This window comes from Pan troglodytes, chromosome 13 (genome assembly GCF_028858775.2).
Source record: "Pan troglodytes isolate AG18354 chromosome 13, NHGRI_mPanTro3-v2.0_pri, whole genome shotgun sequence".
Lineage (NCBI taxonomy): Eukaryota > Metazoa > Chordata > Mammalia > Primates > Hominidae > Pan > Pan troglodytes.
The window spans coordinates 70,142,110-70,169,624 of record NC_072411.2 but is presented as its reverse complement, the minus strand read 5'-3'; the positions used below and the strand labels follow the sequence as shown (position 1 = coordinate 70,169,624).

The following is a 27,515-nucleotide window of genomic DNA, read 5'->3' as shown; positions in this document are numbered from 1 at the left end:
GGTATTTATTGAGCATTTGCTATGTTCTAGGCACAGTCCGCTGAGCTGACACAGTGGTAAGCAATGGAGACATTGTGTCTACTGTCATGGAGTTTATAGTTTAGGTGACACATTAAACAGTCAACTATATAAATTTAAAAAATGTGTTAAGTGTGAAGGGAATGCCTATACCTGGGTAACTTAAGTTATCCACATTAGGACTAGTTGAATAGGTTATAATGGGGATAAATTTTAAATATGTATTGTAAATAGGAATAGGTTTTGGTCAATAACATCTTATAAGTTACTGCATGTATCATATGTTGATTACAGATTTTTGGGACATTTAAATAGTGTTAACCTGTGTTTACATTCTATGGAATATGATTTAACACTTGATTGTATGTAGTACACTTGAGGACACAGTAGCCAGTCTAGGCCCCCTGTGGTCATTAACTTACTCTCCTTACCGTTTGCTGGCCATAGTTTGTATCACCTGTAAAATGATGTGCTTAGGCTCTCAAATTTCCTTTCAACTCTAACAAGTGGATAACTTCAATAGAGAACTCTATAACCCCTGTGTTCCTGAACTGTGCTTCTCACAGTCTTTCCCAGTTCTTTTAGTGGGAGAACCATTCTTCTACTGAATGGGCCAGAAATCTTGATATTCCTCGATCCTTGTCGTTCTCTTGGACCCTACATCCTGTCCAATATGTTAGTAAATCCTATGGTTGACCATATTTCATCAGCTCCCTGCTGTCATCCTGGTCCACAGACCCATCAGTTCTTGTTTGGATTATTATGGTGGTCTCCTAAAAGGACCTCTTCTTCTGCCTTTGCCCCTCTGTGGTCTGTTCTCTACACAGCATCTGGATTAATGCTGTTAAACTAAGTTGACTTATATTATGCCTTTCCTCAAAACCCTCCAACCCCTTGCCATTTCAGAGTGAAAGTCAAAATCCTTAAGGTGGCTCGTGAGGCCTTACAAGATCTGACCCCTCATTATGTCATTGATTTCAACTCTTACATCTTCCTCTTCAGTCAAATCGGCCTCCTTACCTTGCATGCTGCTGCCCCGGGATCTTTGCATGGGCCGTTCCTTCTTTCTGGAATACTCTTTTCCTTACCTCCTTCAGATCTTGGCTCAAGTGTCACATCAGTGAGACTTCCAGGCCTCATATTGTAACCCCCCCACCCCATATTTTGTATTCCCTGCCCTGCTCTGTTTTCTTTATTGTACACATCAGCGTACTCTCTATCAGTGGCTCTCTCAAGGTGTGCTCCTAGAGCAGCAGCAGCAGCATAAACTTGATAAAAATGCAAACTCTTGCGCTCTCCTACCCTAGACCTTCTGAATCGGAAACTCTAGAGGTAGGGCCCAGCAATCTGTGTTTTAAGAAGCCCTCTAAGGGTTCTGAAGCAGGCTGAAGTCTGAGAACTACTACTATGTATTATATTTTGTAATTTTGCTTTTATCTGTATTTACCTCTCCCCCTTACCCCTGCCCCAACTTAAAAGTCAGCTCCGTGAGAGCAGGGGTTTCTGGTCTACAGTCCCAGTACTTAGAACTGGAAGTGGCACTTAGTAAGATCTTGGCAAATAGTTGTCAAATGAATTAATAAACATCTGACTATATAGTAAATTTAGATTAAAAGAATATTGAGCAGTAGTTCAGTGACTCTTTAATGTTAGGAGTTTTCAGTGTGAGGTTTTCTTTTATCACAGATTTGGAAATCTGCAGATTCTTTGAAGATTCAACTAATCCTTCTGAAAACTTTGTAAAAAAATGGTGTGCATTGTTTCTTTAAATACTTGTAGCAACTGGAGTTGTGTTATTTTAATCTTCTCCCATAGGGATCATATTTTTAACATGTACAGATGGGCTATTGTGGCTTAATGGAAGCTTCTGATAGTAGGGCTGGTTGAGTGAAGATTTGTTTAAAAAAGATCACCTGCAGGTATATGAATATTGCATTGGAAATTTAGACTTATTAATATTTGATGTAAGTTGTTCGTGCCTGTCTCTGCGGATATGGCCGGCCAGGAGCCCTCGCTGACTTTAGAAGCTTGCCTTTGGCTTGGGAAACAATAATACCTGTATAATATACTTACCTGGTGCTCTCCTTACAGCAACTCTGTCAGTTCAGCACAATAGTTCCTTCAGATGAAGCATCTGAGGACTGCTGAGCAATTGTGGACTTGTTTAAGGTCATTCTGAAAGTCATAAAAGCATTTCACTCTCAAATCTCCTCAGACTTCACTTTCGCTTCTTGCCATTAGGTTTCACCCCTACCCCACCAATATACTTCTTAACTCTATGCCTTTTGATGGTTGAGGAGCGCCGGGGCTCCGTTCCTTCCGTTGTAAAGTAAGGAAGGTTGACGAGATGTTCTCCAAGGACCTATCTTGCATCAAAATGTTCAAATAACCCTTCATTAGCTGCAGTCACTTAAAGACATTCTCAGTACTATTTTAAAGAATTCAAATCAGAGGATTGTCTTGGGCATAGAGAGGAGAGTAAGCCAAGCCTCTGTCCTGTGGCTGCTTTTACCAGAGCATCTTTAAAAATAGTCCTCCCACCCCACATTGGGGATCCAGGGAAGAATGGATATGTGGTGTGGGACTTATCTGTGTTTTTCCTTTGTTCAGTGTAATTATCTTATTTAATAGAAAGCTGACCACTAGTGAACTCTTGAAAAAGCTGTCTCTTGGCCTGGAACCTTCAGCACAGCTGGGCTGGGACTCCTGCTCCAGCCTTCCCTTCTGTTGCTGCTCCAGGTGTGACCAGTGACTCTACTTCTTACTGAAAATTCACCTGCTTCGGGGCAAGGGTTCTGTAGCTCTGACATAGACGGGCAGATTATCTATGGTTTACTGTTTTGTTCAACTGGTCCTCTCCACTGCTGTGGCTAATTGACTGTATCAGTCAACTGAACTTTGAGCCAAATATAATTGGCATTGACCACCACTTATTCTTTTTGTCCCTTTTAAGCCTGTGGTGTCTTGATTGAGAGAATGGCTGAGGAATTGGGGAGGGAGTAGCAGCTTCTGTGTTTTTACCAAGAATCCTGTTTAATTTTTTTTTTTTTTTTGAGACCGAGTCTCACTCTGTCGCCCAGGCTGGAGTGCAGTGGCGTGATCTCGGCTCACTGCAACCTCCACCTCCTGGGTTCAAGCGATTCTCCTGCCTCAGCCTCACGAGTAGCTGGGACTATAGGCACGTGCCACCACCACACCTGGCTAATTTTTTGTATTTTTAGTAGAGATGGGGTTTCACCATGTTAGCTAGGATGGTCTCGATCTCCTGACCTTGCAATCCGACTGCCTCGGCCTCCCAAAATGCTGGGATTACAGGCTTGAGCCACCATGCCTGGCCTGAATTTTTCTTTCAATTTTTCTATTGTGAATTGATTTGATTCCTTGTAGAAGGTGTAAAAGATGTAGCCTATTTGAAGGAAACTGGTTGATGGCAATGTCAAGAGTCTACATATGAGACCCCAGTCATGGGAAGGCTTGCTTCTTTGTGTTTCTTTTATTTTAAAAGATGAAACTCTACCTTTATGGACTGTCTTATGATTTCTTCTTTTGTTGTCAGAAAAGGCTGTGAAACTGTCATTCTCTGATGTTTCAAAGAAGGTTATGACTACTGCTCCCTCATTAATAGATAGGGAAGATGGATTTGTCTAGAGCATTTGATAAGTGACTCTCTAGGGCCCAGACTCAGGAAATACTGTAGGATTATGTTTTTTTGACTGTGAATGACTTGGACACCATGCCATGGTTGGGGCCCATGGCATATAGAGCCAAACAAGGCCATTGAGCACCATTTGCTTTCAAGAAGGAATAAATAGAAATGAAAACCAGGAGCCTGATGTGGGGTGAGGGGAAGGGATTGGGTGGGAGTGAAGTTGTCAGAAGGACCTCTTTGGTTCTACATGGTTCCTCTTGGGGTACCAGGTTCTCTCCCAAGCAAGATGGGTGGTGTGTCCCAATATGTAGTGGTGTGTGAATAACTGATTACTAATAGTAAAGTGCCAACATATTTATTGACTTGCTTAAAAGATAAGCAAATTCAAGGTTATCACTCTAATAATATGATATCAGGTTGGTGCAAAGGTAATGCGGTTATTGCCATTGCTTTTAATTTAAAACCGCAATTACCTTTGCACCAACCTGATATCACCCTTACACAATTCATTAGAGGTTTTCACAAATGACAGAGAAAGGAGTAGTGCCACATAAATCTGTGCAAAGAATCATGTTTACCTATAGCCTCTCTCCCAGTACCATCACACCTGCAGTGAGCAACTGTTACTGATAAACTGTTAGTAAGTATTGTGATTATAAATTATTTTCATGCACTTAACAAAGATTTCATAAAAATCTGTGTATTCCCAAAGAGGTGTGCCATGTGTATGAATTTATTCTACTGCACATATGAGACACAGTTGAGAATCGCTGGGTTAGACAATTCTGTGTGGGATATGATTTATGTTTTTAGAATTGCCCTTGGACTAACTGTGTCATAAGATACATGAACATGCACACTTAACTACTTTTTTCCTGCTACTCTTTCTCGACTGCCATGGTTCTCTTCATCTGAGAGGTGAAAGAGGAACCTGTGGAGTTGGCTGTGCATTGAGATCTTCCAGTCCCACGGAATCACGCCATAGTGCCTGCTAGGAGGACAGTAATCTAGAGCAGTGCTTCTCTTGTTCAATGTGTGTTCAGTCAGCTGGGGATCTTGCTGCAATCCAGATTCTGATTCAGTAGGTCTAGAGTGGGACTCAAGATTCTGCATTTAAAGCCTCACAGGTAATGCTGGTCTGGTTTATGGACCCCACTTTGAATTACAAGGGTCTAGACTAGGATGTCGAACTTAACTTCTGTTTCCTATTTTCCTAGAAGTGTGCTATTTTCTTTGTTGTAGGTTTATGTAAATATAGCCCCAGCAGCAACTACTGGCAAAAAAGCTAATTAGATTCTTCTTGCAGTATGTTTTCTTCCCCCTTGAGATGCCTCTGCATTTACTTATTTTAATTTGTGCTTCTGGCATGAAAAGCCATGCTTGATACTGGAGCTGTTTTAAAATCCAAAATTGCCTGTGTGCTAAACGGTTTTCTTGCTAATTTTTTACCAAGTCCTTTTGGGGATTGCAGTGACTTTGGCCTCTGATGCAATGGTTAACCCTTAGCAGTCAGGAAGTGTGAATCAATGTGGCTAGACTGAGGAAAGGCAGGAGACTGTAAGAGTTAAGAAGGCTTTGGGTACAAATAACAGAGTACTGGTCTGAAAGGAGATTAAGCAGCAGAAACGTTAATTATCTCACGTAGCAAGAAGTCTGGGCATTTGGTTTCAGAGTTGATGCAGGGGGCCTAGAGATGTCACAGAGGTCATGGACTCTTTCCTTCTTCCCCTTCTGCACTGCCAGTGGGGATTGGGCAGCACCTGCCAGCATGGGCTGTATCACTCCCATACATCACATCTTCATGGGCTGTCATCACTGCCAGCATCACCTCTTCACATGACCATTCTCAGACAGGAAGGAGAATGGGGAGCAAAGGAGCCCTGTAGGATGGTTCTTTTATTCAGGAGAAAAACTTCACTACAGGGGCCTGTACTGTATTACCTTTGGATCTTACAGGTCAGGACTAGGGCAGAGCCACAGACCATTCACTGGTGAAAAAGAACCATATGCCATTATTGGCTTAGATCAATAAGGTGAATCTCCCAAGCCCTGGCAAACAAAATCAAGATTCTGGTAGGAAAGAACAGGATATGGATGTTGGGTAGTCAGCCAACAGTGTGTGCTCCAAGAACTGATACTGAGAACTTATCATATTCTAAGCTCCTCATGGTAAAGCTTGAGGACCTGTTGCTCAAAGAAGGAAACGAGCAGGGAGTGTCATTGGGACTTAACATTCAGGCCTGTTCAATTTTAAAGCACCTCTTTGGAGCGGAAACATGGCTCCTTTGTATGCACTGTGTCTTCCCTTGCTGCCTGTCTTCTTTCTGTTAGTTTTAGGGATTATTGATGGCAGACTTACTAGAATCGGGATCCCACAGTATGCCTCTGAATAGGGGCCACATATGTTACATCACACACATTGCTATCTGGCCTCTTTGGCCGTGGGTGTGCTGGAATACCACTATAATAATAGAAGGAAAACTACTCCTATGTGCAAAGTGGCATTATTTCAAGAAGGAAGCCAGCTCAGTGAGTGTGGGTGGCTGCTGCTCCAGGTCTTGTTGCATCTTGACTTGTCCTGCTGAGCTTTCTGCTCCGCTTCTTGCTCTGAGCTATGTTGTGTTCTGCTGAGCACAGCGCAGGTGCCCAGAAGTGCAATGTCCACCTGGAAGACTTAAGTTATCCCTCTGCCTCCTTTGAGTCAGGACAGCAGAAAGCTTTCTCCTGCTTTGGATTGCAGGGTTTCCTAGTAGGTTGGAGGGAAGGGGTGGCCCTCCCAGTTTGCACTCAGAGTTGGCTTTCAGTGCCCAGAGGTCTGGTGACATTCTGATGATGGTCAGGCTCCAGGAAAAAAGTTGTGCCTATTTCCTCTATAAACAAAAAGAAAACAAACAGAAGAATTAGTATCCAAAGGCTGGATTTAATTATACATAAACGTAAAGCAGAAATGGTGATTTGGTCAGTTAAAGGAGCGAAAGCACTTTGCTAAAGTATACCATAATTGAATAAGCATTGCAATCAGAAGGAAACAATACTAGAATCCTGTTGGCTTCCATATAAATGCTGAATTATGGCCTAGGATGAGCTTTCTTGTTATTCTCAAATGCCCTGGAGGGAGAAGGATTTTGACCAGAGAGTGCTATGATCAGAAACTGCACTTTAGGAAGATTAATCTGGATGTAGTAAGTAAGTCTGGATTGCAGTTGGAAGAGGCATGCCTCTGATTCTGTAACTGCTAACTGCTAAAGCCCTGACTTTCCCTGGTCTGTGTTTTTCTTCTTTCACCAAGAAAATCGGGTGAAAGGGCCCTGGGAATTAGCAGCAGAAGATGGTGCGTTTAGTGCTGAGTGTAGTATACTGGGCCCATTAGCATGTTTCTTGTATTTATGTTGTTTAGGTCATGTCATAGTCATTCTATTTTAGTTAATATATTCCCCCATGTTAGCTCTCACTGCAAAGCCAGGATTATGTCTAAATCAAAACTCTGTTAGCCCATGGTATCTAAACCCACACCGTGCATGTACACAGTTGTGCACACCCATGTGTACCGGGCATAAGTAGGTGCTGCACCACTGACACACATCCTAGTACAAAAATAATATGAAAATAAGGAAATACATGGTTAAAAAAAAAAGCTCTCTTTAGTCTGTTCCCAACAGAATTAAGAAAATATTTGCTTCTGTTTTCTACTCATTATTATACAGTTTGCATAACCGAAGTCACAATGTACTTCTTTAATCATCCAGCGTTGGTGGTATAACATTTTAAGGAAACCTGTGGGACTCGGGAAGGCTGGATGGTGGCAGCCCTGAAAATGTTCCCGGGTGTTTAGAAGAACATTTCAATTTTGTCAGTCAAGTCTTGAGAGTCTCTCATGAGAAAAAAACAACTGGGAATCAAATTATAAAGAGATAGGTTTTGATGATATAAATATGACATTTAGGATTAACCAGTAAACCTCAAACCAGTTTTTCTGTGTTGGGTAATCACAACTTGATCTTTACTCAGAGAAGAGCTTAGGAGTTGTGGAATCTTAACCCCATTATTGCATTTTGCATTTCCTTCTCAATAAAGAAAAATACACTGAACTTTCCGGAAGAGGAGACTAGGGGTAAGTGGCTGACTCCTTTCTGAAGGACTGTGAGTTTTATTCAGACCTTCAATAACTTGCTGTGTGTTGCTTGGCAAGTCATCTAATCTTTTTTATTCCTTCCTCTTTTCTTAATTCCAATATCTACTAAATCATCGTATTTTCTTAAGAATTGTTCTAATCCTCTCCATTTCCAACCTCTCTATTCATATACAGGCTCTGTTGATTTTGCTCCTGGGCTATGGTTGTGGTCTTCTCTGCTTCTAGTCTTTTTCCTTTCTTGAACATCCCTGCATGGTCACTTTTTCCAAATGTTGTTTTTCTCTAACGAGACAGGGAACAACAGCTGTTAATTGAATCAGGTACAAATTCCCTTACCTGGTGCTCAGACTCTGTGGTTGGTTGGGCCCCTGAACAATCTCACCCAGTACTTCCCTGCTTTTAAAAATAACGGCCTCTGTGGAAAAGAAGCTGCTTGTAGGAAAGAACTCTCAGGGTCCCCTGAAGCTATGGGGGCTCCTATTGCTCCAGACTCCCACCCAGCCACTTAGGCATCAGTGTCTCTTTTAACTCATTGTAGCTACATTTTAGGAAGCTCTGAACTCTCAAACATTGATCCCGTTACTCTCTGATCAAAAAGAGTCAATGTTGTTCATGCACAACTCAGCTTCCTTTTCAAAGAGAATAGCAGATACTGTAGAAGTTTGAGGTAGGTGAGGCTTGGGTACTCACCCACAGCTTCCCTTACAGGTTTTAGAGAAATCAACTTTCAGACCAAATTTTGCCCTTCATTAGCAAGCAAGCCCCTAAGCAGTTCTCACAATTTGTTCTGTAAGCTCAAGGAAATCCCAGTTCTTTTTCCTCATAGGTGAATGAAAAATTCATTAGAGGCAGACATGCCAAGATTCCAGATGCAGTTTTTGTTTTATCCTTATACTTGCTATTAGGAATCCAACCATCCACAGAACTGGCTGGGGTATAGTCTACAGTTGGGCTGGACTGGATTGTTTTATTCTGTTCATGCAAGAGTAAGGAGTATATCTAAAATATTTTAGCCACTCTCTGGTGCTAAGAACCTTTATTTTCAGCAGTGAAAGCCCATTTCTAACATGTATTATACCTCTCAACAGGTCACTGTTTTCCCTAATAATAACCCCTTTGGACAGTCAGTCACCTGGCTTATGCTCATCTATATTTAGATTTGGATAATAGAAATACTTCCAGCAGCTGCCTCTGGCATCCTGAGTCGAGTGCTATTGGAACCCCCCCAGCACTGGACATTCTTGGTTAGAATGCCAGCTGACCACCTAGGTTGTGGTATCACAAACATAATATCACATGGCATATGTTGAAGTATTTTAGGTACATTTTAGACATCATAACCACACAGTTGGCAGACTTTAGTTTCGTGGACTAAATTAGGCAGGAGAAATCGCTTTTCCAGTTTTTTAAAAATGAATTTGTTGCCAACTACAGTAAGAAAGGGAGCTTTTTCATAAAGATTCCAATGTTTGGCTTTTTTGGGAAGACTGGGATATCCAGCAATCCTGGGTCTACGTTTCTCTATGGCAGCTTTCTTCTGGTGCCAAGCAGCAGGGGCCTGCCTTGGACCTTGGTGGGAGGGTGCTGACAGTGTTCTCCAGGGCTTCACACAGGGCCCAGCACTCCTAAAGTCTCCGGTCACAGAGACTAAGTATCAAGGGCCCTTGTCACTGAGACTGTAGCTGTTGTTTTTCAGGACCCTCTTTTCTCCATTGTATTCCTGCCTGGCTGCTGTAGGTGTTTTGAGTTTTTGACCCTTGCAGCTGTCAATTTTTCTTCTTGGCTCCACACTTGTGCTTTGCTCATGCCGTTTCTTTGTCTGGAATTTGTTTCCTGTTGGACTTGCTCATCCAAGTCTTCACCTCATCTTGAAGGCTGGCTCCAAGACCCACTTTGGAGATAGTCTTCTATGACCATTATGGTTATAGCTCCTCTGCTTCTACACAGACAATGTAGTATTTGATTTTATACATCTTATCCTACTTAGGTGGGAATATTCTTTTTTTTTTTTTTTTTTCTTTTCTGAGACAGGCTCACTCTGTTGCCTAGACTGGAGTGCAGTGGCATGATCATGGCTTACTGCATCCTCGACCTCCTGGGCTCAAGCGATTCTCCCATTTCATCCTCCTGAGTAGCTGAAATTACAGTTGCATGCCACCGCACCCACCTAATGAACTATCATGCCCGACAAATATTGTTAAAGTCAAGAAACATGTCTTCTCCTATTTTATCTCTGCCACTGTAAAATATTTATGCTTATCCCCTCAGCCTACTTGCCTTGCTTATGAAAAGGCAGTGAGTAGCTTATCGATCTACCTAACAGTTGTTATAAAGAATAGTCATACATGGTAAAAAAAAAATGAGTCTTATAAATATGAAAGTAATATAAAAATTGAGGCTCAGCATGGTGGCTCATGCTTATAATTCCAGCACGTTGGGAGGCTGAGACAGGAGGATTGCTTGAGCTCAAGAGTTTGAGAACAGCTTGGGCAACATAGAGAGACCCCATATCTACAAAAAATAAAAATAAATTAGATGGGCATGGTAGCACATGCCTGTAGTCATAGCTGCTTGGGAGGCTGAGGTAGGAGGATCGCTTGAGCATGGGAGGTTGAGGCTGCAGTGAGCCATGATCATGCCACTGTGTTCCACCTTGGGCGACAGAGCGAGACTCTATTTCAAAAAAATAAAATAAATAAATAAAAATAGGCCTAAATAAGAAGCCCAATAAGGCCCAGAAAGTTTAAGTCCCTTTCTGGAGTCATACAGTTGGGTAATAGTCTAGCCTTAGGCCTAATCACTGTTAACACTCAGATCTTGCCCATTAGTCCTGTGATGTTTCCTAGTAGATCTGCCACTCTCCAAATCAGATAACCATACCTGCAGATCCTCCTCAAGGCTTAGTAGCATTCACACATCAAAACAAGACCATGACCAATGTTACTGAAATCAAATTACGCAAAGGTGATGAATGCACATCAAACTACTCACCAAGAGCCAGGGTGCCGGAGATGCTGTGTCATTAACAAGGTCATGCAGAAAGCCTTCTGCTGGTGCACCTGTTCAGCATGGAAGGTTGATGTACCTAGACGACAAAGCATCATGTGCAAGGGCAATGCTGGTGAGGCCAAGGAGGTGATGGGATCAGGGAATAAAAAGTAAGTCATTCAGTAGGCTGGAGCTTACTGTCTGAATCTGAGAGTAGTGATATAGGTTTACGTGTTATGCTGAAGGATTTTGACTTTTTCCTGAGGGGACAGGGAGCCTTGAAAGACTTTTTTTTTTTTTTTTGAGACAAAGTCTTGCTCTGTTGCCAGGCCGGAGTGCAGTGGCATGATCTCAGCTCACTGCAACCTCCGCCTCCTGGGTTCAAGCGATTCCCCCGCCTCAGCCTCCAGAGTTGCTGGGACTACAGGTGCGTGCCACCAGGCTCAGCTGATATTTTGTATTTTTTAGTAGAGATGGGGTTTCACCATGTTGGCCTGGATGATCTCGAACTCCTGACCTCATGATCCACTTGCATTGGCCTCCCAAAGTGCTGGGGTTACAGGCATGAGCCACCGCTCCTGGCCTGAAAGACTTTTAAGGAGGGCTCAGGCCTGTGACATAGAAAGGCCTGGTTGCTGGAGCCTGGATCTGGGGAAAGAAGGGAGATGGGAACTTAGGAGGCTGCTGCAGAAATCTTGGCAAGAAGTAATGGTGGATTAAATGAAGGCAGTGGCTGTGGAGGAGCAAAGAAGTAGATGGATTCAGAAGGTCTTAGAGCCTTTTTGTTATTCGGATGACAGCATTATTTGTTGTTGTTGTTTTTCTTAAAGCAGCTTTTACCCATATCCTCCGGTTATTCCTGGAGGCAGGGAGATGGACTGGCTAACTTTATGTGTAGCCTTTGATTCTGTGTTTCTAGAGAAATGTCTGTGGTTTTGTACCCAAGTGAATCTGGCTGCATTCCCTTTGGCTGTATAGATGTACCCCTTAGGAAACAAGGACAGCTTTTCACTGTTACAGTTCTGCCACCTTGTTCTAACTCTCATATGCAAGCTATCTCAATATAATATACCAATTTTTTGTTTATATAACATAAGCACACTATGTACTTTGCTCAAAATGTTCTGTTACTGAGTACATATAATCTATATACACATCAGCCGTACATAGGAGCAAATTGTGTATTTATTCTGTAGTCATAGAGGGAGTAGATGTTAGGATTGGTGTTTTCTGCTCCTGAAATTTTTGTTCTGAGTTTTAAAGACATTTAACCATCTGTTTATGACTTTAAAGTGAGTGTTCAAAGTGGAGGCTCTGAATATATGAATCATGACAGATATATTGAAAGCGTATTGTCAATAATAAATGGCTACTATACATCTTTTTCAGCTGTTTTCTAACTTTTTAAAATGTGTAATGTAAGCAGGTAGTATTTTTAAGGAAGTGGAAATATATCTAGTGTTAACTATGGATTTTTACCTGGATTATGTCTTTTAGGAAGAGACTTTAGGGTGCAGAGTTGCTTCAATTGCATTTAAAAGAATCAATTTTTCCTTAAAGCAGCTTTTACCTGTATCCTTAATTTATAGATGATATGTATTTATTTCATATTATATTATAAAATCATTTTAATAAAAATGAAATGTTGGATTCATCGTTGAACTTCTTTTTAGAAATATAAATTAAGTTGAAATTAGTAGCTTTCAAAGCTTTATCATATATATTTTTTCCAGCAGATATAGTAGATGCTTACAAATATTTTAATTCACCTAACTCTTCTCTAAGAGAATGAATTGTATCTTCTCCCACCCACAGGAGACTGACTGGTTCCAGAGATTTCTTTTCACAAGACTTCAGTTTTCTGGCTGCAGTATAAGAATTAAAAGGGCTTTAGAGTTGGAAACATATATGCATATTAAGTTATATAGCCGTTTAAACATATATACTTTTATTCAATATGAACATGAGAGTAGCAGTTGGAAGAAAGACTCCATTTGTCAATTTTCATTCCTTTTATTTGTAGTTGAAATCCTGTTGGGAGTATGAGTAAATTTAAATATAAATAAAATGCAACATTCAATGTATTTCTACTCAGGAAACCAGTTACAATGTTATTAAGTCACAATTGCATAAACTAACCTTATAGGCGTACAGCAAATGCTAATACATTTTGACCTTCGTTTGTACTTGAGGGTGTTTTTTGGTAATTGCTGTCACCCTGACAGCCAACAAGGGGAACTAGCAAAGGAAAAGTGTATGAGAGCGATTTGCAGGGGCTCAGACTACACAGTGCGCTGTGGTGTTTTGATGTGTTGACTACCTGTTTTTATTACTACCCACCAGCTCGCTATCAAGTAGTCCTTGACCTGGCTATCGTTGATAGGTACACTAGTCTTGAGTAATTGGTAATTTAACTTATCAACTACTTTTAACCATTGTGTAAAAATGAAAGCAAGAATAGTACATTAATAATTGCCAGGCATTCCCTTCTGTACTGTACATACAAATAGAATTTTTACACATGTGCCCGTATGTATATATAGGTTGAGTATCCCTAAATCAGAATATGTGAAATCTCAAATGTTCCAAATTCTGAAACTTTTTGAATGTGAGGTGACATTCAAAGGAAATGTTCACGGGTACATTTCAGATTTCTGGTTTTCGAATGAGGGGCACTTAACTAGTTTAGTATATAATGCAAGTATTTTAAAATGAGAAAAAATCCAAAATCTAAAACATTTCTGGTCGCAAGCATTTCCGGATGCTCAATCTGTACAGTATGCCTAATTAATTCATCTTCTTATAAAATTAACTTCTAGTATATAATGAGTTAAAGTTAAGAAAAATATTATTTACTTGTACAATCCATTGCCTCTGTACTTATGAAAATTGTCCAGAAAATCAGTCTTTCCTGACTAAGTTTTTTTGCATATGGACAAACTCGGGCATGTTGGCTTTATATATCTTATCTTTATATACCTCAGCTAAAAGCTAACACCCTTTATATTTAATTTGGTATGCTAAGCTTTTGGACCGGCAGGCTTGTGGCCCATTACCAGCGATGGTATTCTCCAAGGTGTAGGGGATAGCAGAGGGCAGGTCTTCCTTTTTTTTCCTGAGAGAGCACCGTAGACATGTTTGGAATAGTTCATCACCACTGTAAAGCTCACAAAGAAGAGACATGCTAAAAAAATCACAATTTATAAGCAATAATGTCTTACATAAAATAAAGGTGATTTTTTTTTGCCTTTCAGATTTTGGGGTAAGTGCGTTCCTAGCAACAGGGGGTGATGTTACCCGAAATAAAGTAAGAAAAACGTTCGTTGGCACCCCATGTTGGATGGCTCCTGAAGTCATGGAACAGGTAAAAAAACAAAAAAAAGTGACTTTTTGATGGACATAGTACAATCGTACAGATCATTAATATGCTAACATTTCATTTGTATCTAGCATTTTAGTAGAATGCATCATGCAACTAAGATTTAATTCTCGATTGCTAGCTAATTAGCAAACTAACGTGAAAGTTATACATCAACAGCTGTGGATTTCTGACATGACATGGACTTGATGATGTGTAACATGCCTGCTGTATGATTGTGTTTTTTTCCTGCTTTCTTTCTTAGGTGAGAGGCTATGACTTCAAGGCTGACATGTGGAGTTTTGGAATAACTGCCATTGAATTAGCAACAGGAGCAGCGCCTTATCACAAATATCCTCCCATGAAAGTAATTACAATTGGAAATACTACGTCGGGGTTGAAATGTGATTGGACGGAATCTGTTTTCTAATTCTCTTCAACATCTTCATTCTTCTCTTAGACCCGAGGAGAATTAATGGAGGAACGCAGCCAAGTTGAACGTTGTCTGATTTTCTCAGTGGACAGAATAGGACAAAAGTAGCATAATTCCCAGCTTTGAAGCTTGCTTTATAGTCTCAGCACAGAGTTGAGAAAATAATGTGATCAGATTGGTTGATGGAGGTTGATAGCTATGACAAATGCTGGTCATTACTCTTTTGATAGCAGAACAACGCCAGGTTCCCAGAGAATATCTCAAAATAGATTATAGTGATGTCATCTCTGCAAATGGGTTTCCCAGATTTTCAGGGCTTTTTTTTTTCTTTCTTTTTAAGTGGACTACAACATTTTTACCCCTGCTCTCGTAGTGTAATGTTGGCAACTGATCTGATATAAGTGAGCCACAGTGTTTTTAGGATGCTATTTTCACGTTTCTGCTCTTCTTTTAAGTGGTTTATACCTCGTTATTTCTCTTAGTTCTGAGATAGTGGTATCAGGGTTTATTTACCCAACTGGATTTTGTTTTGAGGCTGAAATAGTTTAGTGAAATTATAATGCTATTTTACATAGAGTATGGTCTATGATTGTTTCATGGTTACTGGAAAAATTTGGGAGGATTTATTTTAAAAACCCAAGAATAAAAAGTGAGTTTTACTGATTAAAAGAAGTAGTATACTCATATTCTAGAAAGTTTGGATGTGCAAGTCAGACTAAAGAAGAAAAACAATCATCCGTAATCTCATCAACCAGACAATCTCTACTAAGGTTTCAGTGTAATTCATTTTATTGTTTTTATATATATATATATAAATTTTTTTTTAACATAGTTAGGATTTTAGTGTATTTGTGTGTGTGTGGGTACATATACCGGATTTTGCTAGCAGAAAATTTAAAATTGAAGCGTAAACAATTGAAGTGACCTCTTGGAGAAAAAGCACTGAAGTAATGCTGAAGGATTTTGTCTTTTATTCAGTTTTTCTTTCTTCATTTTCTTTCTTTTGCCTCTTCTTAGTGTTTCCCACCTGAATTCAAAGTCGCACTTGCTTGTCCCAGCCTGATGTCCTCTAGGACTTTTCTTCAGAGTTCCCAGTCCCCCGCTTTCTCCTGTGGGCTATTATCCTCCACAAACAATAAGCCGTCACTTTCACGCTTCATCTATTCACACATCTGAAAGTGTTTGAAAAGAGGCTTGACATGTATAGCATTTGCATAAATTAAGGCTGAATTATGCATTAATGAGTTTTATTGATTGTACAGGCTAGTAGTTTTCTACACTTTCCACTTTTTTTTTAAAGCAAATAATTTTGAAGTTAGTATGAAAGAGTGGAATTTTTACCTTTTTGATTTAAAGTTGTATTTTATTTTGTTTTGTCCCCCTCCAAAAGCAGCAAGGACTTTGGATTTGATGACAGTTTTTAGCAACTCAGTTATATTCTGGCTATCCTTCAGTGTCTTGCTCTCTCAGCTTTGCCAAGCCTTTTAGCAATTTTCTGTATGTTTTCTCATTTTTTTAAAGGAAATCATGTTACCTCCTGGGATGTTGTGGTTTTATTTTTAGGGCTAGTAATGTGTTACAGAAGCCTTGAGTACAGGCAGTTCCTTACTTATGAATGACCTGTACACATGAACAGTCACTGCCTCTCTGGCCCTCTCTCTTCTCCTCCACCCGCTTTCCCAACCAGCCTGTGCTGGAGCTACGTGCTCCTCAACGCAGTACACGAGCCAGTTCCCAGAAAGCTCTGTCCGGGATCATTCTTAACACATAGAGCAAGTTTTGTAAGTTCTGTCAATGGAATAACAAAAAGGTTAAAGGGGGCATGAACACATTTGCAGTGGTAATGAATACTTTAAATACACAATTTCTGCAAAGTTAAAATCACGGGAAAGCACTTTGTATCTAATCAAGGATGGTTTTTTACACTTTTATGAAAAATTCAAAACTAGATTGTAGCAATTGCTATACTGAGATTCTGTCTTCATGTTTGTTTCTGCTGCAGGTGTTAATGTTGACTTTGCAAAATGATCCACCCACTTTGGAAACAGGGGTAGAGGATAAAGAAATGATGAAAAAGTACGGCAAGTCCTTTAGAAAATTACTTTCACTGTGTCTTCAGAAAGATCCTTCCAAAAGGTAAGTGAAACTTAGTGGATGAGTTAATGACCTGGTTTGAGCCATGACAAAGCTTTGTTTGTAGATGGGGAAAGGCTTTGTGAGGACACTGGAAAGGTATTTCTTGTCTGGGAAACCCTGCTGTGGTCCCCAGATTTCCAACCTGTTAGTGAAAGACAGTGTGGGTCCAAGAGGGAAAGAAGTGGGTGAAGAACGAAGGAGAGGCAGAGGAAAAATTGTGGTGTTAATAAGATTCACTGTGCTTGTTAAGTGTGGGCTCTGTCATCAAAGGAAATGAAGTAAAACAGAAATCAAAAGAAATTGGCAGTGCTGCATTCAGAAGCTGAGCTAATATTCTGCACTGTGTAGGTTGAACTGACCTCTCAGGATTTGAATATCCTGCTAGCTCCAGTCTAAACTAGGCAGAGCTATTGAATTTTGCATGAGCTTCCTGTTAGTTGCAGAACAAGTTGTTGGTGCTGTTTAAAAGATTATCAGTAAAGAAGATTAAGGAGATTTTTTACCTTAAAAAGATTAGTCATGTAAACAGAAGCAAATGGCTTTAAATTAACATTAGTGTTTCCTATTTATTCTTGGGTTATTGCCCTGCACTGTAGTGTGTCTGTTTTCTGAGTTCCTTTTCTTCCTTCTTAATTTCTGTGACTTTGAAATATCCTGGTTAGTGATCATGGAGCCCACTGTTCTTTGTCACCTAGAGGAGATTGTTAATTATGTGAATGGCCTTGCCTGGGTGAGGTCCCTTTGTGGGTTCTTGGTTGTATGTGGCATTATCCTAGCATAGACCAGGAGAGGCCTCTGAGAAGTTCCTATCTATCCTAATCCACCTGAGGATCCAATTTGATCCTTATATTTTAAAACGTAATAACTGACTTCTCTTCTGAAACTTTCTCTTTCAGGGAAGGACTCTGCTGTTAGAAATGATTCTTTTATTTTGTTCTTAAATTTTTATGAAACTTGTTAAGCCTTTACACAGTAACTTACAGTTTGAGTAGGCAAGCCTTCTCTAGTTTAAACACAGTTTCCATAATTGTACCCATTCTTTGTAGCTGCTCACTTCATTCCTTTACATTTGCTGAATTTGCCTTGAATCTTTTCCATATCAATCACTTTTCTGATGGAGCCAGGAATGAAGACTGCTATTAGCCATCTTGAATTATTTATTGTAAAAGGGATGATTATTTTGTCATACCTATGTACTATTTCTATGTAAACATCTCATTTGTTATTTATGTTTGATTCGAGGGCTTGTTTTCCTTCCAAAACTTTTAAATCTTTCATTGAGATTATTTCTTCAACCTCCATTTGGGTGAAATGCTCTTAGATTCTAATTTTGTTTTCCAACATTTGCTTATCTTCCCCTTGAATTTGGTGTCATCTCCAGTAAAATTTTTGACATCTTCAAGAAAACAGAATTTGATCCTTCATAGCCCAGCAAGAGAAGTTCTTGTCTTTCCAGTTAGTACTAGGTTATTACAAATGGTCTTTCTGATTCTTGAACGACAGTAATTGAGATTCCACCTAGTGGTTGTGATTTGTAATGTCACACAATTCCAGTTTTTTAAGAAAATTGTTCTGTAGGGTAGAATCGTTAGTGTACTTAATGATATAATAGTATATTTCTTTAGGAGATTTGTATGTGATTTGGTCAAAGCAAATTAGATTGACATACATTATATTTAACAAACCATTTTTATTTCTTTTCTTTTTTTTTTTTTTTAGACGGAGTCTTGCTCTGTCACTGGGCTAGAGTGCAGTGGCGCTATCTTGGCTCACTGCAGCCTCTACCTCCCGGGTTCAAGTGATTCTCCTGCCTCACTCTCCCGAGTAGCTGGGACTACAGGCGTGTGTCACCATGCCAGGCTAATTTTTTTTGTATTTTAGTAGAGACGGGGTTTCACTCTGTTGGCCAAGATGATCTCGATCTCCTGACCTCGTGATTCGCCCGCCTTGGCCTCCCAAAGTGCTGGGATTACAGGCATGAGCTACCGCACCCGGTCCATTTTTATTTCTTAATAATCTTGAAAGTCTTTCCGGATTGTATTCATTATATGAGCTTAAATATCAGGTTCCTTCTATTCCACCAAAAAAAAAAAAAAAAAAAAAATCCTTTAGAAGAGCGTCATATATCATATATTCAAAATCTTCAAATCTTTTCTTCGGAGACCACTCTCTTAAAAAAACTGTTGATGTACAAAGTATTAATCGTTTAAGGTCTTCTTTTAGATATTTTCTCCGTAACTTAATTTGTTCTCACTATTGTGCAATTGTTCTCTATACCAAGCTGCTATAGACTGTTAGTGGCACATCACCTTCCCAGGTAGCTCTTTCTTATAATGAAAAGACACATAGGTTGAGTTTGGGGGGGGAAAAATCTATGCAATGTAAGAATGGAAAAAAGCAACATTGTTGAATTACTTTTTAGATAGGATGCAATTTCAACATATGAATTCATGACTAATTTGATAAGTAAACATTGAATTCCTGCACAATAATAAAAGAAACCAGGAATATTTTCTGCCTTTGCTTTTGTCATTGAAGAGTTCTTGCCCTTCGTCTGTCCCCTTTCTATCCCTCTTTTTGTGCTTGGTTCAGATGCCACATCCTCCTAGAGTTACATACCTGTGGGTGGGATTCCTAGCTCTACTTTATCAACATCTGCATGGCTTAGCTTTCTTGTCTGTACAGTGGGCCTTAAAATACCCACTTCATAGGATTGCTGTGAGGATGGGAAGAGAGAATGTGCTGTGGGCACTTCAAACACATAGCACAGTGCCCAGGGAGTCTCTAAGTACTCATGAGATTAAGACTGCCATTCATTATTTGCCTTTTTTTTTTTCTGACCAAGTGGAGTTGTTGAAACTTTTATACAATAACTACAGTATGTTGAAAATATGTCTTTTGTAGCACTTATTACACTGTGTACTCTTATTGATTTACACACCCCAATTCCTCAAAAGTTTATAAGTGTTTTTGGGAGAACCTGTGCCACTTATCCTTATATCCAGTGTCTGGTCTGTATTATATACTCAGTACCATTTCTTGAACAACTGGAGATTGGGAGCTTGCAATTTGGGGGTGATTTGGACCCATTGAAGAATGTTGCATAAACAGAAATCAGATTTGAGTAGGTTGAAGAGTGAATGCAAAATTTTTGCCAATTTTTATTATTTCTCTTGCCTAAATGTAGATCATCTACCTGTAACCTGAAAGTTTACTGGTGCCAAAGCCCTGGTATTGCTGAGTACCTCATGAGCAATGAGTGAAAAAATATTGCGAGAAAACAGTGACCAGGACAGATTCACTCATATGCATCAACTCTCAGGCCGCTGAGAGTAGGCTGTGTTTTTTTGTCAACGATGAGAGCTCATGGGACTTTCCTCATAAAAGGGAGCTGGGGTGTTGCAGACCTTTGGTTCGTCTGAGTCTGTGTTCTGCATTGACGTAGACAGAGAGTTGCTTATATTTGCATACCAGAGCATCTTGCTATTCCTTAAAAATAAAAGAGCCTTAATCTTGTAGACTACATGCTTTGTATGGCTAGCAACTGTAAAAAGAACCAACTTTTTTTTTTTTTTTTTGCAACAAGGGGGATGATGTTGCATTGATAAATCCTTAAGAAAGGAATATGACTTGAATATTTCTTTTGTATGGAGTGGTGTGGGGAGGAAAGCAGCTCTGCTTGAGGTCAAAGGGCTGTTGGAACTTATTAATGCAAATTGTTAGAACTATTTAAACTATATCATATTCATCTTGAATCTTTTGAAAATTATTTTAAGTCTCAGTGGACTTTGGTTCATCCATATGTATTAGCTGAATCCTTTAAGAGATTTTCTTCAGAGAATGTTGTTACTTGCAGACTGCTGCATTGTTTTTAAGGATTTAAAATTGAATCATTGTTCAAAGCCTGGACCATTATTTTGGTTGTTGGTAACATTTTAGCATTTCTCATAAAACTGTTTGTACTTACATTATGCTGAATTGTTTGATGTTTGCTAGTGGCCATGTAAGACATGACTGTGCTTGCAGAATTTTCTTCTGTAGTACTCAGCTAAAAGGTAGGCGGTACTGGTGGTTCCACATTAGCCAGGCATTGGTAGTTGCTATGGCATAAAATAAAAATAGATAAATGAGAAAATAAAAACCAAAAAAACCCCTAAAATCAAATGGGCAGCAGGACCTCAGCTTTTCTCACACTTCCTATCACTGTCTTCCCTCTGTCATTTTCTTTTTTTTTTAGACAGAGTCTTGCTTTGTCACCCAGGCTGGAGTGGAATGGCATGATCTCGGCTCACTGCAACCTCTGCCTCCTGGGTTCAAGTGATTCTCCTGCCTCAGCCTCCTGAGTAGCTGGGATTACAAGTGCCCGCCATCACGCCCGGCTAATTTTTGTATTTTTAACAGAGATGGGGTTTCACCATGTTGGCCAGGCTGGTCTTGAACTCCTGACCTCAAGTGATCCAGCCTCCCAAAGTGCTGGGATTACAAGTGTGAGCCACCGCTCCTGGCCCCTCTGTCATTTTCTTAATTTCTTCCAGTTCCATTCTTTCATTCTTTCTCATGGAGATAGTTTGGCATATGTAGGATTTTATCCCAAAGTGATAAACACTTCAGCTGATTTGAGCAAAGAGAAACCTCTAATCTGCTATTTAGTTATTCTCTGTGTAAAGTTGGAATTACCTATTACTTAACAATTAAGCCGATAAAAAAAAGAAGGTGGGTTGTTTAAACCAATTCTATTTTGTTACCTTATTGTGTTTTTGTACTTACTGATGAAGGCTGAGAGTGGAGTGGAGTGCAGAGAAAGGAGTTTTCTTTGCAGCGTGCTTTTCCCTTTTACATTTTTGGTTACCATGGCAATGACCTTGTTGGAGAAGGCAAAGTATTTTCCCAGCCCTGTATCTCAAGGTATCCCTGGTACTTCCCAGCTTTCTCTCTACAGCATCCTACACTTGACCCTTCCTGTGTGGGGAGGAGGATTTTTGGTGGGGGTATGGTGCAGAGGAGACAGGGAGGCACTTTGCCTCCTTACGTTGGCACTTCCTCTGTCCTCTTTTTTTGCTAGCACGAGTCTCATTTTCATTAAGTCTTTCTCCTGTTCCCCGCTGTATTGAACAGATGCATAGATTTTGGTGCTAACTGAATCTAGCTCCAGGAGTTGTAGTGCTGTGTCCAAATGTGTAGCAGCATCACTTTCCCCCATATTTGATTATAGTATGAAATTGAGCTGTAGCAGTTTCTGTTCTGTGCTAGGTATTGGAAACACACAAAGGAATTCTATGAGGTCCCTGCCTTGGAAGGGCTCATATCCTAGTGGAGTGAAGCAGGGAGACATAGGAACAGAAAAATACATGATGGGAATGTGGGTAGCATGGTGCATGAGTGCCAGTAGGGAGCAATGCCTTCTACTTGCAGGAGCTAGGAGAGGTATCTTTGAAGATGACATTTAAATTGGCTCTTGACTGATGAGCGAGGGTGTGCCAGTTGGTTATGAAAAATTTGGAAGCAAGAAAAGCAGTGTGTGCTTTGTCACGAAAGATCAAGAGATGAGTGAGAACATCGTTGCAGTTGAAGAGTGGCATCTCCGGCGGGTGTGGGGAGATGAGGATGGAGGAGTCAGGGCCTAGAATACTTGCTTCTGTCTCAGGCCACTGAAATGCATCAGGATAGATAAAAGAGGATCAGATTTTTTTTTTTAAGATGCTAATTTGCGAAGCAGTGGGGATGGTGGATGATGGGTTGGAAATAGCAAGGGAGAAGTAGTGAGACACTAGCTGAGGGGCTGTTTTATTTAACTATATTAGCCAGAGATGATGAGGGCTTCAAACAGAACCGGGGCCTTGAGTTTTTTCATCATTCTGATTTTCTTAGGGTTCTTTTCACATTAAAAAAATTAAATCCAAGTTATTTTCTGTGCTTCTTAGTTTTTAAAATGTTGTTTCATGTTGTGAGGTTCCCAAACATGACATTTTGGTCCATTTCTGAGTCCAATGTAAAGTGTTTCTACTACATGTTCCCTCAGGAGCCCTTCTCCTTCCAAGGTGTTTGAATGTGCTGCTGCCCCTCTTGCCATTGAGCAGCACACTGCTCTTACCTGCTAGATTGTGACTTGTTGGAGGATTATTTATGTCTGCCATCTTCATTATAGTATGCCTAGCACCTAGCATAATGCCTGACAAACAGTGGGTGCTTAGTTAATATTTACTGAGAGAGTGAAAGGATGAATTTGGAACAGCTAGAGGCAAAAACATCTGCTGGTGATAAAATATTTACATTAAAATAACAACTAAAGTTGAATCATTTGAAAGAGTTATACTGTAGTGTTTAGTTCTAGGGCCTATTTAACAAGGTGCAGATTCATGGCCTACCTGTTGTTTAGACCCTTAGTTACTCAAAGCAATTAGCAGGTAGATACGGAGATCCAGGGTTCTTTGTCATGTACCTACCCATAACCAGTGTTCCACTTGAAATCTGAGGAAAAAAGCAGTAATGATTTACACAGAAAATTTCTTTGCACAGAAATAGTTTCTGGGGCCCCTGTAGACTTACACAGTTTGTGTACTGATGCACGTAATGACATTTTCTAATTCTTTCTATGCTTGGGTTTGATCCCTGGGAATATTTTAGTGGAGCTTCCTGATTCCAAAGCAGCAGTTTCCAATTGTTTCAAGCATGAGGATTCCTTTTCAACTTGCCCCGCCCCACCCCCTGCTACAATATTATTTGTGCGTTTGGTAATTGTTGCCTAAGATAATACCTAATGATATTCAATAATGCATCCCTCCTCCTTTCTCTCCCAATATCTTATTATGAAACATTTAAAACATATGGAAAAAATGAAAAAGTAGTGCATTGTTTACTTCTATACCATCACCCAGATTAAACAAGTAGTCACATTTTCTATAATTGTGATATCTATCTATGTTTTATTTGCTGAACTCTGAAAGTAAAAGACTTAATACTTTAGCTTGCATTTCTTATAAACAAGGACATGTTCCTACACAACTACAGTACTTTTCCACACCTAAGAAAATGAAGAGTACGTTCCTAAAATTATCTAATATTTAGCCTATTCACACATCTCTAATTATTCCCAAATGTCCTTTATAGCTTCTGTAGCTTCTTTCTCAAGCCCAGGATCCAGTCCAGGGCTGTGTGTTACATTTGGTTTTAATGTTTTGTAAAGTCTGTTGAGTCTAGAACAGTTCCTTCAATCTCCCTGAAAGAGATCAGGCCAGTTGTCTTGCTGACCAACCCTATACTCTAGTTATTTGATTCTTTCTCATGGCTGCCTTTTTGGAAGGAACTATTGATGAAGGAAGCTATTCTTTGTGTAAGAATGTCAGTCAGTAAACAAGGAAGATAGAAGTAGGAACTCAGTATTCTGCTACTTCCTATGAAATAACTATTGAAGGCAAAGATATGAACACAATTAGCAGAAAGGTTTTCAGGAACAGGATATTCATAAAATGTCAAAGTATTACCCAACGGAACACTTGCTAATTGCAGTGGGGGAAAACATGACCTTTGCAAGGGAGAGATTTGGTGCCTGGGGACTGATGGTTAAATTTAGCATCACTAACAGTGGAATGACCTAACAGGACCTGCCTCTGAGGTGCTGCTGTAAGAAGTGTGTGCCATCATCTATGAAGTATTCTTGCCCCAAATGCTTAATTAAATCTCTTCAAGCCTTCAGACCTAACTTAGAGTTTACAGGAAATATGGGCTAGAGAAGCAAGTTGAATGACACCATGAGGAAATAATCACACCATCTGGTAATGCTTCTAAATGAATTTGCATTTTATTAATCACGATCACATTTACCTTCACCTGGCAAACAGCAGTCCATATGCACTTGAGACAGGTTTATTGAGCAGGCAAACAGAGCGTGGACACGATGGTGGACCCCTTGCAGTACCTGCTGCTCTTGGGGAAGCATAGAGCATAGTAGAGTATACTTTCTTTGACAGGGTCATATGGTAGCTTGTATGGTTTCTTAATAAATATAGAAATTTAGCTCACAGATGTGTCAGTCTGCCTCCTTTTAGAAACACTAAATTCACTTAGTTAAGTGTAAGGATGAAGGATGGAAAATTGATTACGCCCCAAGCACTTAATGTACAGGAGTTTATGTGTTTTGCAGTAGAGGTATTTGGAAAGAACTGGAAAATTGGCACTATTTTATTTGGTGCCAGCCTATGATTAATTTGGTTCCCAGTTTTGCTATTCCTAAAATTGGTCTTCCAGAAATACTCTTAAGGTTAAGTTGTTTCATCAAGGCAGTGCATTTATTAAGTGGTCATTGTTTCAACTCTAATTTATTATTGATCTTTCAGGCCCACAGCAGCAGAACTTTTAAAATGCAAATTCTTCCAGAAAGCCAAGGTAACATGCTTAAAAACCCAAGTAAATCTGCTATTTTTGAAATCACTGTGAATTTATATGTATCATATTTGATGTTAAACTGTTGGGAATATTTGTTTTGCAGAACAGAGAGTACCTGATTGAGAAGCTGCTTACAAGAACACCAGACATAGCCCAAAGAGCCAAAAAGGTAAGTGCCATTAGCCTTCATGACCCTGTAGGAACCAATCCCCAGGGAAATGAAACCCATAGAAAAATTGGAAAAAGATTTCCACATATGCAGGATATACTATTCAGAGGCTATATCTCATTAGTGATTACTCAGATAACTGCATTTGCCTTTTCGTTATCTCAGCTGGTTGTTATACATTTGGGTGTGGAAACAATTTGAATCTCAAATGATTTCATTTTTCCCTTTATCAGCTTTGCTTAAAGAAGGTCAGAAAGGAGGGGATGTGATGAGGTTTAAATACTGGAGAGGTAAAATATCCTTGAACGTCTTTCTTTTGGGTTTTACAGAAGAGGCATGCTCACTTTTTAAATACAGTTTGTAACGATGAAGATAAAAAGCACAACTTTTAATGGTTTGAATAGCTGTGAGATAGCATTCTTTCCTCATGAAAGACCTATGGTCCCTTTTTTAGTTTACCTTATGTTAACTAAATTATGGTAATGATTAGCTGAACAATTTTCCATTCTAGGTTTTAGATTTCTAAAATGGCATGTATGTATGTATTTATTTATTTATGTATTTTTCCAGAGACTTATTTATTTGTAATTACAGATTTCATCGTGATATGAAACCTAATACAATTTAATCTCTGGTTTGGTTTAGTTTGGTTTTTAAATTGTATTAGATATTTATAATTAAAAATATGTATATAGTCACGTATTTTAAAAAGGAGGTTCTTCACCCCCATTTACAGTTACAGAGAAAGCTGACATGAATCTGTGTTGTCTGTGCTGTAAATAAAAATGGCAAAGAAATGTGCTTTAGGGATTGTATCTCATCTTGCCAAGGTATACATAACTGAATATTAAATTCCAGATACTGCCTTTTCTAAAATATTCTGTAGAAAATGCATTAGCTGATGCTTTAGAATTGTTTTAAACAGATTTTCAAGTGGACTTTAAGAAATGTCCCACTCTGTGAAGGTATCTGAGCTTCTCTCCTGGACCAGAAGAATTCTGTGGGGTGGGCTGGTTTCTGGGCTGTGGCTGGGGAGGATTGATGTGTTGACTTTGGAGATATGAGCCCAGTTGGTCTCTGAGGGGACAAGGAGCGCTGAGCAGACAGTCCATCAGAGTGGAATATCTGAAGGGGAAGCACAGAAAAGCTAAATCTTCAGTTTGAGGGCACCAGAGTTTGAGGACTCCTATCAGAAGGCTGAAAGAGATGCCTGGAGATCTAGATTCCCAGGAGTGTTGGAGTCTGGCGTGGGGTCTTTTGATCAGGTATTTAAAATGTCAGCCGGAGTTGAGAAAGCTGTTCAGAAGCCATTAGCTTATATAGTACATGTCCTCAAAGGACTTTTTCTTTTTCTTATTTTTGGGCCCACACTTCTTTTGCTGGAAGTGTCATCTGATCCCATCCTGTTAGCTGGTCCCTGAGAGGTGTTTTCTAGGCTGCTTTCTCTCTGCAGCTTTGGCTTCACACTCCAGCTCCTTGTTAAGTGGCCTGCCAGCCTCCCTATCACAGTGACTCCACAGGGCCCACCTTCCCTCCCAAGCCTAACCTTCCTGTGCTCTGTATTTCTTTCCGAGCCCCCCAGCCTCAGAACCCTGGGACTATATGTGAGCCCCCCTCCCCTACCTTGTCTTCCCCATCTAACCACTCTCCACATCTTCCCTATGATTCCCTCTGCAATTTTGGTTGAAACCTTTTTCTCCACTATTTTTAACTGGACAATTGCAATAAATTTCTAACTGTTCTCCCTCCATTCCCCCTTTCTATTCTTTCTTAGGCATTTCTAACAAGATTTAACTTTCTGGTCTTAGTTGCTCAAAAGTGGTTTCCAAAATTAAACAAAAACAACCAGAAGAGCAAATAAATGAAAAAATAGAAATTTAAAAAATAGTTCCTGTCTAATAAAGACCAAGATCCTTAGCCTCGAATTTATGGCACTATTTCAACTTCCAGTCTTATATTCTAACCTCCAGCCAAACTGAACCATCTGTGGTTCCCACTGTGTAACCCATACTTTCCTTTGGAGCTTTTTGAAATTTGAAAAAATGAAGAATCTGTTCAGGCTGTAACCTTCATTTCTTTGAAGAAAAAAATTACTTGGCCGGGTGTGGTGGCTCACACCTGTAATCCCAGTACTTTGGGAGGCCGAGGCAGGTGAATCACAAGGTCGGGAGATCGAGACCATCCCGGCCAATGTGGTGAAACCCCATCTCTACTAAAAATACAAAAATTAGCTGGGCGTGGTGGTAGGCG

General features: G+C 39.8%; 1 protein-coding gene across 3 annotated transcripts in view; it reads left to right on the top strand.

Moving 5' to 3' along the window:
• STK39 (serine/threonine kinase 39) overlaps positions 1 to 27,515 on the top strand; it is a 296,180-nt gene that overhangs the window by 92,770 nt on the left and 175,895 nt on the right. For all 3 annotated transcript variants that reach the window (XR_010149776.1, XM_063790544.1, XM_515880.6), the window contains exons 6-10: positions 14,042 to 14,151; positions 14,411 to 14,512; positions 16,581 to 16,714; positions 25,048 to 25,096; positions 25,200 to 25,265. Coding sequence is in view for 2 of the 3 variants with exons in the window: in XM_063790544.1 (XP_063646614.1) it covers positions 14,042 to 14,151; positions 14,411 to 14,512; positions 16,581 to 16,714; positions 25,048 to 25,096; positions 25,200 to 25,265 (461 nt within the window). In the remaining variant the exon portion in view is untranslated. The remainder of the gene's footprint in view (positions 1 to 14,041; positions 14,152 to 14,410; positions 14,513 to 16,580; positions 16,715 to 25,047; positions 25,097 to 25,199; positions 25,266 to 27,515) is intronic.